Below are 17013 nucleotides of genomic sequence, written 5' to 3'. Positions count from 1 at the left end.
TGCAGTATCTCAAAGTGATAGATGTTTTGATTTTTTTAATCAACTTTTCTAGCTTTAAAACAACAGTTTTCATTATTTTCAATTTAAAAGTAAAGTGATGCATTGGGCTCTGCTTTAATTTTGTTTTCAAGAAACAGAAGCTTTGAAAAAAGCTTATTTTAAAAATGATGCATTTTAAGTATTACTTTATTTATTTATTAAAGTTTACTTTAGCATTTTAGTCAAAATACTAATAAATTTATTTATTTTAAAAACTAAAAAATCCTTGTTAATTTTTACAACATGCATTTGTTATTTAAACCTCTAGTTACGAGAAATTATATATTTATATATATATATTAAATTTTATTATAGTTATATAATTTCATCGTTTTAGGGCTAACTCTGGCTAGCTTAGATATATTTGCAATAATTTCACCACATAATCTTAGTTGTATCTTATGACGTGTTTTGAAATAGTAATTGAAGTTTTATTTCTGATAATAAATTGCTAGAATTAGAACTACAAAAATGAATTTAGTCCTTACGTGCGTTAACGAAACATTTATATAAAAACATGTAAATTTAGTAATAAGTACTTTATATACAGCTTTAAATTGTACAGCTTTAAATTAAGTTTGTAAAAAATATATTCTATTATAGACTTAATGAGCAAAAATAGTTGTCGTAATTAGTAAGCGAAAAAAATAAAAATATTTTAAAGAAATTTTATGTATACTACGATATAACTTTGTCTTTATATGCACTATTTTTTTACCTTATTTTCAAGTTTGACTTTAAAAACAGCACTATATTTTAAAACCAGTATGATATTTTTTGAACAGAGATTCTTCTGTATGTTTATTTGCGTACTATGTGTAAAGAGCGTTAATTTTTTAGGCAACCAATTTGAAATGTTAAGTAGTTAATAATTCCCTTAAACCACCACACAGTTTTAAAATCTTTAAAGCAAATATGGTTAAGAACTTTTAAAATTTTTATTACAAGTTCTAAAGTTAGTTTATTGTTAGTACATTGTTAAATTAGACAGTACGTACATACAAAGCTGAAAATTATAAACACCCTTAACTGAAAACGATGATATTTTAACCAAAAATTATATTGAAGACCAATTTATTTTATCGATTTTTGTTATTATGTTAAATCAAGCCTGTTGAAATACTTCAGTTAAGTTGAAAACATTGTTAAGAAAAACTGTGTGCCAAAACTTTTTTTTAAGAAGATTGTTTTTGTTTTGTTTTCTCACATGAGCCAGCCCTCCGCTGTAAATGACAAATGTTTTGTTTTTTATAAATATTTTCTGTCTGTTATGAATTAAAAGAACGTATTACTTATTTAATATTAAAAAACTATATTTTAGTTTATTTTGTGTTTAGCATTTGGAGAAACTTGTTGTTTTTTATGTTAAATATTTTTTTTTATTAGCCGATATGATCACACCACTTTTTAGTTACTGCTAGATATTTTGTTTTAGCTTTAAATTTTCCCACCCTTTGTTATTTTCTAACTGATATACTGTTAGGTAAAACACATTACGTAATGCCCACGCAATTATATTTAAGTAGAATATGACATGATGCTTAGGTTTTCGTTTATAGGCAATTTATTTTCCGGTAGTTTAGTTATTAAGTGTTCAAAAGGACAGAAAAAATTACAGATGAAAGTCTTGCTCAATGTAATACAATTTTTAATAAACTTTAAAAAAAAGTTAGCAATACTAAAACTTTTTCATTTCTATTGAGATTTATTGTTATAAAGTTTAGTAGCTTATAACAAATACCCTCAATACGTTAGGTTTTTTCGTTTTAAATTATTTCTTTGAAAAGTATAAATTAATTTTTGTACTAAACTATTTTTTAATCAAACTGAAGTCTAAATAGAGAAAACAATAGTCAAAAGGAAATAATTAAGGTAAGCCAGATGTAGAACAGTATAACTCTAGAAGTATATTAAGTAGCTGTTGTTTTCATTTTCGCAACTACTAGTACAATTTGTTAAATAATATTTTGAAATTTAAGTCATTATGAAATCAAAAGTAGTAAAAATAAGGTGTTTTTAAGAGGTTATTTAAAAAAATAGTTTTGCTTTTACAAATAAATAGCACAGCCAGAACACTATAATATATCTGAAAAAAAAAAAAAAACAATATTAGCTCAAAAAAGTCAAGTATTTCATTGTTTATACTTCAACAAACTTCATCCTACTAAAGTGAAAGGATATTTTTTATGACAAAACTGCAACTTTTATAAAACTCATATTAAACTTAAACTTGTAATAGTCTTACAAAACATTTTTTAAACAAAAAAGATTACAAAACCACAATTTTTATTTACATTACCACGACACAAAAATAAACGCACCAGCAATATACATAACCGCATGGGGTCAGCAAGCAACTTGTTGCAATTCGAACTTACACGGCGCTAGAAAAAATTTCCAGTCAAAAGCTCGATAGTGTGTGAGATCGTACTAAGCAAAGAGAAGAGCACTTTAAAACTACAATTTGCGCTTACAATGCTGCTATTAGTTATGCTTTATCGCACTGCTCTTTGTTTGTTTTTTCAAGCGAAGGGAACACAATGGAGATTTTTTATTTGAAATTTTGAGTGATGCTTTGTGCATTTTTCAGTTTAAATAGTCGTGTTTTATTATTTAAAAAAAAATGGAGTAGGTACTAAGTAGTTTAAACTTAGAACTTTTGATTTTTTTAAATCGTAGTTTAGTATAGGTATCCGAAGCTAAAAAGGATATTTTTTATCTATGTAAATTAGTTCAAATTTGTTATAAAAAGTGAGAATAATAATTAGGATTTGGTTTTACTAATTTAAAACTATATCTTATACAAAAAAAAAACTTTTTTTAAACTACAGCATTACTACTATATTCGTTTTTAGTTAACAGTATTTTCGTTATTTTGAAATAAGGTAAACATGTAAAAATATTGATTGAGCGAATTCAAAACACATTGTAGTTATTGTTAGGAACTTCTAAAATTAAACAAAGCTTTGTACTTATACAATTTAAATAATTTTTTCAAGTAAATCTAATTTTAATTCAACTGTTGTAATAATATCATTTTAAAGATATAACACTGTTTAAAGTTTTATTTTCTTGCAAATAAATAATAAAGAAATTGTAATTATTAATATTTTATACGTAATTTTAAATAATATATTTTTGTACAATAATTTCGTTTAGAGAAACTTATGCTGTAAAGCTGTTAAATAATATAATTTAGTTTATAACTATAATAAAGTTTTAGCAATATAAACTAAAAATTTAATAAAAACTGATTATGTATAACAACATATAAATAAAAGATCTTAAAGCAGTATTAGATAAAAGTAAAACAGCTCGTTTATTTTAAAAAGGTTGTAGAAAAAACTTTACTTTAAACTTTAACGGGTTAAATAAATATGAACGTTTTATTTTGTATTAAAAAGCCAATTATTAAACAGTCAAATAAAGTAGTTAAAAAATAATTTTAACTGCACTTAAACCTAATTAGAAGCATTTAATTTTAACTTAGTTTGTAACTATACTGTTAAACTTGTAAAAAATTTTAATCAGAGTATTTCTTAGTAGAAAAAAACGGTAATGTACTAAGCACAAAAAGAAGAAAAAAACATGAAAGACTTTTTTATATGTTCTACTATTCTAATATTTTTGACGTCAATTTTGACTGAAAATGCCCTGTGTGTAAGGAATTCAAAAGTTCAAGATTCAACGGGTTAGTATTTTAAACCCTTTTTATGTCATTTACTTATAAAGGATATATTTAAAAGCTTTTGGTTTATAAAAAAAAATTCACAAGGCTAAGTTATAAGAAATAAAAGAAAAGCTTAATTGACTTTATTTTAATTTTTTTCAAAGTTAATTATATGAACTTTATAACACTTAATTTTTATTATAATACAGAAAACGCTATAAACTGTAAAAAGTTTTGATTTATTTCTGTTTAAACAAAAAAACAAATCCTTAGCATAGAAAAATTAATAAAAACATTTTACTGTAGATCAGTTAGTACCTGTGATTACTGTAGCACCAATTTCTCAGACGCACATCAGTAAAGAACACTTTTTATTGTACTGTAAAGGCAAAGGACCTGGCAACTTAGATATTAATTGGTTTAAAGGTGATAAAGAGGTAAGATAGTTAAGAAATTACTATTGGTATTGCGAGCTCTGGCTAGAAAATGTTAATTAAATAAGCTCGTTAAGAAAATTGTTAAAACTTTTGTAATCATTCGTTGTAATAAATAAGTTAAACCGCTTTTAAAGATAAACAGCATCAATGGTTTTTTAGTTTTGTATGTAATTCAGTTTTTACAACACATGCATTTTAAGATTTTTTTTTATTCAAACTAACTCTAAAATAAAAAAAATAAACTTTTGCACTTTTTAGTTTACTGTTAGCACTTTTCAATATTAAATGTACATATTTCAATCTGTTGTTTTCAGCTAAAAGAAAACGATAGATACGAGATTAAAAAGGACAAATCGATCAGTGGAGAAGTTCAATCTTCGCTGTGGATGTATGAATCTAAAAAGAAAAAGAAATCAGTTGTTTTCTTTTGTCAAGTTACCAATGAGCACGGTAAAACAGACAAACAAGCTGCAACTATCACTTTGATAAGTGGTAAGTATAAGTTTAGTGTACTTTTGCTACTTTATATGTATAATTAATAAAGTTTTTGCCATAAATATAATGAGAAGCTAATGATTGTTTTGAGTTATTAACATTACGGTAAAAATTTAAAGTAAATAAGAAACTTTAAATGTTGTCAAGTGTTAGTTAGCAATTTTCTAAAAGTACATTTGCTTTAAATAGTCTAAAAACTGGGACACGTTCAAAATCCACCCGCGATCAAAATCCAACCGCGTTCAAAATCCACCCGTTCAAAATCGACCCAGTCAAATTCGAGAACCGCTTACCGATCGAGGGTTAGGAGTAACAGTGACAGTGAAAAAAATAAATAAAAAAAATAAAATAAATTAATAAATAAAGAAAATATAACAAAAAATTAAGTGGATTTTGAAATCGGGTGGATTTTGAACGCGGGTGGATTTTGATAGTATACCCTAAAAACTAAGAGTGTAAAATGTTTTATATAACTCAAAATCGACACAAATACAGGCTACTTATTGTTGTTAACCAAAAGGGTTAAGGCTATAAAACTTATTTTTTTTATTTACGTAAAACAATCTGTGAACATAACTTTAAGCAATAGTTAGTCATGCTAAGAATTATCTTCTGAAACGTTTTTTTTTAAATTACAGCGTCTGTTGTATTTTTCATAAAAAGATCTTTAGAATGTTTTAAGGACTTTAGTGTAAAAAATATTAGAAACATAAAAAATAAATGACTAAAGTTATTTTAGCATCTTTTTAAAGAAAGTTGTAGGATATAAAATATTTTCTTTAAAAAATAGGTTTTTTAGTTGTAAACAGATAAAATTGCCAATAGAAAAAAACATGAGTTAATATAACTTTTAAAAGCCAATAATAAGAAAACAGATTAAAAGAACATGAACTTTTACAAAATATTTTAAGGGGTGTGTAAGTTTTACAGCAATAAAATTGTTTAACTTGTGCTTTTTTTTGGGCTGTAATCAAATTTTCTAATTAATTTAATTACATTAACATGTTCCAACATAACTATACGTAACTATGCCATTTTTAAGAAAAAAAAGTATTATATTTTAGTTTTGCAGGTTATTAAAAACTATACAATGGCTCACTCCTATAATAATCTATATTAAAAGTATACAGTTAACAAATTTAAAAAAAGTGTTTTCACAAATAAATGGAAAAATTTGTAAATCAAAAACTAATCTAATATGTTCCTTATATGTACATAAGTTGAGAAATGTCTATTGTCCAATTAAAAGTAAACTACAATATAAGAAAGAAAACTAAATTAGAAGATTTACAGAAGCAAACAAGCCGAGCGGGTTTCCGGAAATTCTGAAGGTTCCCGGGGCGAAGACGGTGGAGAAGAAGCGCGATGACGTCATAGAGTGCGAGGTGAGAGGGAGCGGTGACGTTACCATCACGTGGTACAAGGACAAGTTCCTGCTGCAGCCAATCAGAAACAAGATCATCATAGATTTTAAAAGAGGTAAGTCGTGAATTTTACTTATTTTTTCTATAAAAGTGATAATTTGTTAAACAAAGAGATACAATTGACAAATAACTTTTTTTAAATCGCTTTGATAATGTTTGTCACTTAAAAATGATCAAAAAACAATAATTTGATAATAAGAATAACACAAACAAAATCAGTATTATAGTTTTAATCATCATAAAAAATAAAAGTATACGCATAGATCATTCTTTAATATTTTATGGCGTTATAAATTGATAGTCATGAAAACTATTTTTAGTTCTTTGAGCAAAAAAAAAATGTTTTATAAAATTTTTATCTACTTGGTTTTTATAAACAGTAAAACTTTAAACATCACTTTGAATTATTCTACTAGTGTTTGGACTTTAGTTCGTTTGGAAAGTTTCTTATTGTAAAGTTATACACATATGTATTGTGTTAACATAGCTGAAACGAAAATTATCAAGTAAAACTTGTACACGTTAAGACAATAAATGTGTACGAGAATGTACTTAAATATACTTTTGTGCGGAATATCTCGCACGTTACTCATAAACATGATACTTTAAATAGTGTGTGAGACAACTGACGAGATAAACTTAATATGACCTGCGAGCGGTTCTCACAAGATAAAATCTTTGTTACCTTTCGCAACTATAACAAAAAACAGTGCAATTTGATAAAATTGAAAGCGTTTGTATATAAAGTATATTCGATATTTCTCTTTTGTTTGCAGTTTATAAAGCTTTAGCTTAAACCTCTAACAATATAGTGTGAAATTTTTTATAGTCTTTTTTTCTTGTTTACTTATATATTCTAGAAACAAAAGACTCTAAGAAATAATCTTTAGTAAGGTGAAAGACGTTGAAATAGTATTTAGACATTACACTAAACTTATTTCATTTATTAAATAACTATAGTTTAAACTGAAATTATGAACTATTTGTTTCGCCAAGTTTTATTTGTGCCTGTTTCATTTTAATAAATAAAAATCTGCATATTTACAGCAATTTACATTCAATAAAAAAAAAGAATTTTAAGATAGTCTATAAAAAACATTTAAAATTATTTATGATATAAACAGAGTGTTGTAGTTTATCTAAATGTATGAAAGATATGTCAAAGTTTTTTCAACTGCATAAAGTTTTGCATTTGTGCTTGTAAAAGGGCAAAAATGTTCAAGTATTTTAAAAATGTTTGCTTTGCAAACTTGCTCAGTGTTCTTTGTTTGCTGAATGTATAAATATATTTACCCTTTAGATTTTAGAATAATTACTTCATCAAAAAATATAAAATAAAACTTCTTTTGATACTATAACATTAAATTAGAACTGTTTTTTAACAACGCTAAATATTTTCTTAAACAGTTGTTGCTTAACTTTAGCAAAGTTAAAACAGTTTTGTTATAAAATCGACTGTAACATAAAAAATGTTTTGTTTTAAAAAACTTCAAGTATAACCAAGTAATACTTAAATAAACTTCTTATATTTTTATTTAAGTTTCTAACATATGAAAAACTTGTAATAACCGCACAACAAATTGTTACTCATTGAAAAAGTACTTAAAACTGAGTTATATTGTAGTTTTATGAACAAGTGTTTTATGTTACGTTTAAACAAGAGTTATAAGTTTTCTAAAAAAGGAAAACTGAATCAGTAAAATAGCCCGACCAGCAAAATAGCTGTCATGCTTGAATGATTTTACAAGCAGGCGAAATGCCGTCACACATGGCTGATTACTAAAAGCTCGATGTTCCAACTACTAGTTGGCACTTGTGTACCATAGTTGTTTGTTTTCCCTCTGTGGGAGATATTCACGTTGATTTTATAAACAATAATGTTTTTTTCTTCGATTAACAAAAACAAATGTTTTGAAAGATATTTCAGTAAAATAAATTGTTCCTTAAATAAAACTTCTAATTTATCAATTTATATTCTAAAAAGTTTTTTTTATACTCATAAATTCTACGAACAGTAATAAAATCTCACATTGTTATGATTAAAACAAACAAATTAATGGTATAAATCAAAAATCTTAATAAGTTTCAAGCTAAAGATTTTTATTCGTTTTGGTGTTGGTTTGCAAAAAAAAAACTAAAAATGTTTTTTTTAAATCCAGATTATAAAAATTTTGTTACTTAAAAGTTAATGTGAAGTTAAGATTTAAATTAGCTTAGCTAGCAACTGAAATATATTTTTTCACTAGAAAGTTCTAAATAAAGTTTTTATTTCATCAGAAAAATCTTTTTATATTTTATTTGACAGGTTTCCTAGAAATTCAAAACAGCACAGAGACAGATGAGGGTAAATATTTTTGCATGGCCACCAATTCCTTCGGATCTTCCATATCTAGAGGTACAAATGTATATATAAAAGGTAAGTGTTAAACTGAATATCTATAAATAAATATAATTATAAGACTTATTTTATATTAAATTTATTAAGTGTTAAAATATTTTCTAAGAAATTTGAAAACTTAAGCATAACAAACCTAAGAAATTGAACAAATTAAATAACTTGAATTTTATAATAAAGTGTATTTATTTCTACGAAAGAGATAAACTCAAACTTGAACAAAAAAAAATTATTACAGTTTATTATTTTTTAAGAAAAAATTTAAATAACAGTCAAAAATACTTATCCAAAACAGCTAGAAACTGAACATATATGTAAAAATAAATTTTCATGCTAGAAATATAAATATGATCTATTTTATGAAAAATAGTGCGTCCAGAAAAAGTGACTAATGTCGTTTCAACTGGTTAGTTTTATACAAATAGTCGTTTGTATTGAAGATATTTTGTCATATATCTTCTCAATATGTGTTCTTTTAAATTGTTCGAGTATACTTAGTTGTTTTGATAAAATAACTATATCAATCTAGTTATGTCATACTAATTTAAAGTACTTGTTTACAATACCTTATAGTTGTTTTTGAAATTTTGTTTTTTACGAAAAAGAAAAAACATTTTTGAAAATTTTTATTGATAACATTTTTTTAACGTTTACATATGGATTATGTTCAATATATGTAAACTAAATGTTGTTTGTTTATTATATTTAAAATCTATTACAAAAAACTGCTATTTTTTATTTTACAAAACTATATTATTTCTACTATTCCTAACTGAATAAAATAATAACAAAATATAAATTTTTGACAACTTTAATGCTAAAATGTTCTTTATTAAACATTTTATGAATTCAACTTTACACAAAAAACATGTTTTTTATATTTTCCTTATTTTTTTAAATTTGTTCATACAAATATGTTTTTATACATTCTAACCATATAGAACGAAAAGCCAGGAGCAAGATAACTTGGGCTCCTGAGCCAATTTACGACCTTGAACCGGGATCATCTCTCAACTTGACTTGCGCTGCCGGGGGTTTCCCTATGCCCACGGTTCAGTGGTACATTGGTGAGTTTGTTACAAAAGAAGTATTGAATATTTGTTACTAGGAGGGTCAATTAGCTTGTGAAGAAGCTTATGTATTTAGTTGCATTGTGTTCTAATTTAAAAAAAAGGCTGATTTTGTAATGAGCTATCCCGTTTTCTATGAAAGTGTTTCAATCAAAAAAAAAAATATATATTATATGAGTTCAGTTGTTAAAAGTAGGTTAAACATTATAACAAAAAATACTAACTGCATCAGCAAAATTAAAATATGTACGAATTGCTACAAACTTTCTTGTGTGTGTTTTAAATGCTATATGCTGCATTAAAATTTGAACATAAGCATTTTAATTTTAATGCGTAAAGGTGAAATGAATGCCTTTGAAGACAAAGTAAAAATAAAGTTTTATGATTTAATTTTTGCCAAAATTGATTTATTTGGCAGTTTTTTTTATTGTACAGCGTTTTATAAATATTAAAAATTTGTTATAGCTAAACTATCTTATTTAAAAAATTATTCAAGATTCTCTAAGTTAAAGTTTTACGACTTTTTTCTTAACAATTTGTACTGGTTTTATAGTGACTTTAAAACATGACAAAAGCACATGTAAAAATTACCTAAATTTATCCACAACGATTAAAAACTATTATGACCAAAACCTTTTTGAAGTCTTACAAAAAAAGTTATAAGTTTTTAATAAAATCTTATACAATTCAAATCTGTTTTATAAGAAGAAAAGTATCTTCATGCACTGTTTTAGTATCTAAACTGCGGCACTGGTACTGCAGCCTGCTAACTTATGATTGATGCAAACTAAGAGTAGCCAAAGGCAATGTTTTAAGCTATAACGTGACATGCTCTTGTTTGGCTAGCTGTTGTTTAAATTGACAAAACTGCAACAATGTTATTGTTTCTTACATTTGCTTTATCTTTTTAAGTTTTTGTTTGTGGTCGTCGAATGTAGTATTTTAACTCAATTTATTTTACGGTCCTTTAAAATAAATTATGCTCCTTTATTTTAACTGATAAGTAATAACTGTATACAAAATTAAAGTGGTGGTAGTTTTGGTGGCTCAGAATATTATAAGTACACAAATTTAGCATTTCAATTAAAATTTATGGCAAAATACACATACTTTAAAAAGTATAAGGCTGTCTGGTTTAACATGCTTTCAAAAAAAATCATCTAGCTTAGTTTGAAAATATTTTATCAAGGTGTAATATTTTTTATTGTCAGCTAAGTACAACTAATTTTAGGAACAATTATTAACCGCAACTAACTCAAAACAAACGTACAGTTTCAGAGAAAAACGGAAAAACGGTGAGGGAGGCGATAGGCGAGAAAGTGCAAGCCCGACTCAACACGCTGGAGCTTGTGGACATTCAGAGTTCGGCCAATTACACTTGCTTCGCTTCATCACGAAGCAACAACGATTCTACCACCACGCAAATAAGAATGCAAACATTACCCGAGGTATTTGAACTTCTGTACAAATTTGTAGTGTTTTAAGCAGCAGATTAACAGTGGCGACGGAATGGCGGAGTAATAAAATTTCGAGTGCTTTTGCTTTTCTAAATTTAAATACATGTATTTTTAAAGCATTCCGTGTTTGAGGTTACACAAATACCTTAAATCGCTCATCCTCGAGAAAATATTGAAATTTGAAGTAGTTTATGTCGCTTTGCCGATTGCTTACACACTGGTAGTTAGCAGGCTGATTTTTTCAGGCCACATGCATTATAATAAAACTTGTTTTAGCACGCCTTATTGAAAAAATTACATTTGAAACTTATGTGTTTTTAAGATAATTATAGCTAAAGCTACGTTATATGTGTTTTTCAAAATATTAAGAGTTTCTAAAACACTGATGAAGCTACTTAAAGTATTAATTTACAAAGTTGCACAGCTTTCAAGTAGCCTAGTCTTCACGACTTAAGTCTACAAAACGACTTTCAATTGTATAAGTAAGTTCTTTTTTTGTCAAACATATTAGATTTAAAAATACTTGCTGTAAGTTTTGTACTAAGTATTTTGCATAAAATATAAAAACCGTTTAGTAAAATAGTATAACATACATTTGAATACGAAAAATTATTAAATTGTCATTAAACAAACCTAGTTGAATCAAAAAAAATGTAGCGGTTTGCCTAATTTTTATTAAAATTAAGTTTAAATTATTCTTTGTAATAAATGTGAAATGTTTTTATAACGTTTAAAATTACATTAAATTCTAAAGTTTAAATAAAATATATTAATGCACAGTGCAAGTAATAAAAAAATTAGAATTTTTTCAATATACATCACAATATTAAAAAACAAAAATTATACAAGTTTTTAGACCTAGTGACTATTAGTAATTGTATTAAAAGACCTACTTTTTTCTCTTTCGTTTTGTCTTGTTTTGTTGTTACTTATCGAACAAAAACTATTTAGTAAAGCTATTTTATTCTTAACATTCAAAAACTGAATCTCAACAACACGTTGTTAAAACTTTTTAAGGTTTGTCTTGAAAACTCTTTTTGCTAATTATTTTTACACAAACTTTTTCCTAACTCTTTTCTTATTAAGGTTCCCACCAATGTGCGAGTTATATCGTGCAAGTCCGACGAAATGACGATTGCCTGGCAATACGAAGGAGAAGCACACGCTAGGAGGAACAACCTCACTTTCAACATCTACTACAGAAAAAAGGACATCAAAGCGAAAGACCCGGAAAAAGTCATCAACCGCATACAATCCAACAAGTATTTCAGTCTTTTTGTACTTATTTTATATGAGTCCTTTTGTTGATGTGACGGAAACCCCCCAATATTTGCTGAATCAGTATAATTTTTTTTTTGAAATTTTATGTTTTAATTAGTTTTTAATATGTTTGGGTAAGGTTGGTTAGGGTTAAAGGTATAATTATTAAAAAAACTAAGAAGTATTTTAAATTGATGATTCAGCAAATATTAGGGAAAACACCTTTGCTTTAAAATCGGACCCATTTTATATAGCTAACATGTTAAAGTGTTAACAATTTTGTTTTTTTAAACGACTATTTACATTTATTCATTTTATTTTAACATAGTTTAGAATTTATATACTCTGTTTAGGGATAAGCAATTAGAAACAAAACGATGCAAAATAACTATTTCACTGTTCAAAATGTAATAATTATGCCCAGGTACACCTTAGTTGGTTTATCTCCGTTCACAGAATATTCTGTGAGAATTTCAGCTACCAATAAACTCGGAGAGGGCGGTAAAAGCGAACCTATTCTGAGAAAAGACACTTTTAAAACTAAAGAAGATGGTGAGTTTTTAAAATTTGTATTGATGAACACTTAATATGAGTTTTAATATTTAAGTTTTAGGTGTACTTAATAATATTTGTATGTATACAAATAATTTATATTGCAAACTTTAAAATACCCTTAGATAAAATGCATATAATAACATAATCTTTTTATTTAAACAGAACAGTACTATATTCTAAAAAACATTCTATACTTGTTAAAAAAATTTACGCTTAATTTGTCTTCTTAACTAATAATTGACATGAAAAATAATGTTGAAAGTATTTCAAAGTTAAAAAGTAAGATCATTATGATTTAAGTTAAAGTAAACTTATGAACAATTAAATAAATGGTATTTATTAGATGTCAAATAAGTTTAAAGCTTTTTTACCTGCATTTTTTACATGCTAAACTAACACAAAAAATAAATTAAAATAATACTACACATTACATTAAATATGGCGTTCAAAATTCAGTATACATTTTATATATTTTAAAATGTTTTTTTGAACATAGAACTTGTAACTGTTTTATTTTAGGTTTTCTTAAATGAAAATTTTAAGTAAACAATATATTTTATATGAACAAAGTTTTAAAGACAAAAAGGTAAACTGGAATGTAAAAAAAAGACTGCGAATATTTAGACTTTAAAAAGAACTGGTTTAGCTTATTTATGACTTTGTTACACTTTATTAAAGACAAAACAGTTAGGTTTTGACTTTTTTTCTTTTACAACGGTAAATTTCCAGCAAAAATCGATGTCTTTATTTATTCATTTTCCTGTCCTCGTTAAAATCCATTAATTTTGAATGCGTTTTGTTTTACTAAACAAATGTCTGGTAGTTAATTTAGTTACTTTGTATGAGAGATACTTACCTAAATAGAGTAAATACAGCTTTTAAAGAGGTAGTTGAGTTTTAAAATATAGAACTATTATTTAAGCATAGATTAAATAACTTTACCAACAATCATAAAATTACTATTTTAATATGAAACTAAAAGTTTTTTTTAACTAACTTGTTTGCTTGTTTTTATATAAGCTTTGCTGTTTATCAAACTTTTTAAAAATATTATAAATTTTGACTAATATAAACGGAGTTGTTACCAAAAACAATCTAGAACAAAACTGACTGCCAAAGTAAAAATATTACATATAACAACTTATATCAAGTTAAGGTGTACTTTATCAAAAAAAATGTTTTATTCAAAATATTAAAATTAATTAAAACTTCCAAGTTTTGCCTCTCTAAAATATTTAGTAGCAAAACAGTATAAAATTACAAAAATTCTATTGTAAAGTTTTTAGCATGCAAAAATACCTACAACCAAATTCACCAACATAACAGTAGTATGTGCAGAAGTATCAAATCACTTTTGTAATATACAACTCAAATAATCATTCGCTTACAATTAAACTTAAGTTTAACTCACCAACTTGTTAAAGTTCCGAGCGTGCCTCCGTCCGACTTGTACGCCACCGTCGTCACAAGGATGCTGCCAACCGACATCCGGGTGTTCTTCGGCTACCCGGAGGAGGGCAAGGGGGCGAACGGGAAAATTCTGGGAGGGAGGTTGTATTGGGTGAAGGTGGAAAAAGAGAAGCTCCTGCCTCCGATTGCTGGTAAGAAATGATTTTTTTATTAGTTTATTTTAAATTACATATTTTATCAAGTAAGTTTACTTTGTATATATCTTTAAACTTAAAGTGCAGACTAGCTTTTGTTCAATATTATTTATGTTTAGTATTAACTTTTTTTTACATATCTAACATTAATATTATACATAAAAAGTTAAGTCTCGTGCGTTTTTATGGTAAGTTCTTTTAAGTTGTGTTAATTTTTTTAGAATGGTCAACAAAAAACCTCACTTTCAACATGGGAAACATTCAAAACTTGCAGACCAACTCTTTGTACGCCGTTAAAGTGCAAGCTTACAATTCAGCCGGGTCTAGTCCGCTCACCGCCCCATACATGATAAACACGTCATTCACAGGTTTTATTTGTATGCAATTAGTAGTCGGTTTTGCAATAAAAACCAATTACTGAAGAATGTAAAAAAAATTAAAAACATGTTAACTATTTTCGAAAAGAAATGAATCATACATAAAATTGAAAATTTGATATTTTATTAATCAGTGATTTGAAGCATTAGTTGGGTATAATCCATTATATTTTCTAGACACCATACGGCAAGCACATATGCTTTTAGAATTTATGACATATGCTGCTACCGGTAAGGTGATTTTTCTGATTTAAATTTGCTTTTGATTAGTTTTACAATTTTTTTGTTAGGTTTTAAAATTTATATTAAAGTGTTTAAGACAAAAGAACGACATGGAAAAGGAAATAAATAGTTTAAGACAAAAGTAATGTACGTTAAAGTAGCGTAAACATGATAAAAAAAAAGTTAAATTTTAAATAAAAACATTTTATCTTTGAAAAGATATTGAAATTTACACATACTCTTAAAAAAATCTTTTAATTCTCTTTATTAGTATACTAGAGAGCAATTACAAAAAAATTAAAAGAAAACAAGTTTATAGTTTTAGCTTATTGACTAAACATTTTACTTCTGTACATCAGCATATAAAAATAGCTCATAATAAGCAACATTCTCTTTACTTTCAGAAAAACACATTTAAAAAAAAGCTTACCTAAAAATCGATTACAAAATGCTCTTTTAATTTTACGTTTAACATTTGACATTTACAAATTTTAGTCAAAATAATCCCATTAGCAGCAGTTGAAAATTTCGCTGTTTTTAAGCTACGGAAACCAAGCTGCCTTCTTCATTATAACGTCATAATAGTTTGTCAACTTAAGTCAAAACATAACTACGGCCCATTAACTAGAAAAAGTATTATTTGATTGATATTAAAATGACACAAAAAAGTGTGTATGTACTTAATCAAGACAAATAACTTAACACGTATATTTAGTTGTTTTGTATATACCAAATATAGTTTATTTTTCTATCTATATATTTAGTTTATTTACTTATAGTATACCGGATTAGTCTTAGTTGCTTTATTTTTTAAATGGAAAACTCAAATACAATATCGATATAATAGTACAGTACTTCCTCGCTTATCCGGTCATGTTGGGCAAGATTTTTATTTTGAATAAGGCCAGATTAGTCTTTTTCCTTATTATTATATTATACTATGCATATAATAAAACGTAAATTTAATAATCTGTTAATTTAATCTATTTTAACTTTCTTCAACGAACCAAAGAATTCAAAAACAGACAAAGAGTTAACGAAATAAAGCTTTGTAAAGTTTAAAATAAATGTAACGAAAACAAATTACATCGTAAAAAGTTTAAGTAATATTGGAACTCTTTCTGAAAAAAAAGAATGAAGGCTTGTTTGACACAACGTTCTTGTTTCCTAGCATAAAACACAAGGAATCGGATAAGTTGTGAAACACTTTCTTGTGTGGTTTTTGGTTTTTTGTTTCATCCCACCGGTTGTGCACTAATGCTAAGGTATTTCCTGATAACATTCTTAAATACAATCCGGTTTCATCACAATTAACAATTTGATGCTCGAAGTAGCCCTCGGTTTATTGTTCTTATATTTCTATAGCACGAAAAATATGATATATAACATCAAGTTTAACTTTTTTAAGAACTATCTTGTTATTCTAAACTTGTTGCTTAGTTATTCAAATCAAATTAGACATGTATTTAAAGTAAAGCATTAATTTTAGTTGAATTAAATAAATCTACTTCTCGATTAAAACCGGCTGTGTTAGTGAGGATCCGGATAAACGAGGACCTGATAAGTAATGAAGCATTGTACCATAAAAATTTCTTAAGCTTTGATAATTTATTTTGAAAGTTTAACATACGAATCAGGTGTATAAGTTGTTTTTATATCAAGTTATAATAAACTAGTTTTGTTTTAAAAGAAAGCGTTTAAAAAAATTCTTAACAAATTTGTTAGAAAACTTAAACTTTATTTAACTTATTTAAAAATTAAAACTAAAATTACTTCGAAAACAAGCTTTGCAACTGTAAAAACATCAAAAGAATGCTATAGAAGCCTACCTTAACAGTTTGTTTTTTCTCGTCAACCTGAAAGTTTTTTCATGCTTTGAATATTTGATTTAATGCACCTAAACATTGTTATTCGACCATTTAAACCGGCTGTCAATACTTGTAGTCTTTTAAAAAGCAAAGAACGCGTTGAGTACGAAACCTGCAAGTTTATTGTTGAAAGATTTGCA

The 17013-nt window shown here is 26.2% G+C and overlaps 1 protein-coding gene across 1 annotated transcript in view; it reads left to right on the top strand.

Annotated features, from left to right (window-relative positions):
- Positions 1-3591: 3591 nt before the first annotated feature.
- LOC145836120 (receptor-type tyrosine-protein phosphatase delta-like) overlaps positions 3592-17013 on the top strand; it is a 30148-nt gene continuing 16726 nt past the window's right edge. The window contains exons 1-11 of the mRNA XM_082943928.1: positions 3592-3730; positions 4016-4146; positions 4461-4638; positions 5935-6120; positions 8371-8481; positions 9402-9527; positions 10803-10978; positions 12074-12249; positions 12672-12799; positions 14227-14403; positions 14628-14774. Coding sequence (XP_082800054.1) covers positions 3628-3730; positions 4016-4146; positions 4461-4638; positions 5935-6120; positions 8371-8481; positions 9402-9527; positions 10803-10978; positions 12074-12249; positions 12672-12799; positions 14227-14403; positions 14628-14774 — 1639 coding nt within the window. The 5' untranslated portion in view covers positions 3592-3627. The remainder of the gene's footprint in view (positions 3731-4015; positions 4147-4460; positions 4639-5934; positions 6121-8370; positions 8482-9401; positions 9528-10802; positions 10979-12073; positions 12250-12671; positions 12800-14226; positions 14404-14627; positions 14775-17013) is intronic.

The sequence above is a fragment of the Thalia democratica genome, chromosome 5, assembly GCF_965202585.1.
Source record: "Thalia democratica chromosome 5, ktThaDemo2.hap1.1, whole genome shotgun sequence".
NCBI classification, from domain to species: Eukaryota; Metazoa; Chordata; class Thaliacea; order Salpida; family Salpidae; genus Thalia; species Thalia democratica.
The sequence above is the reverse complement of the archived record's forward strand: the minus strand, read 5'-3'. Positions and strand labels throughout refer to the sequence as shown.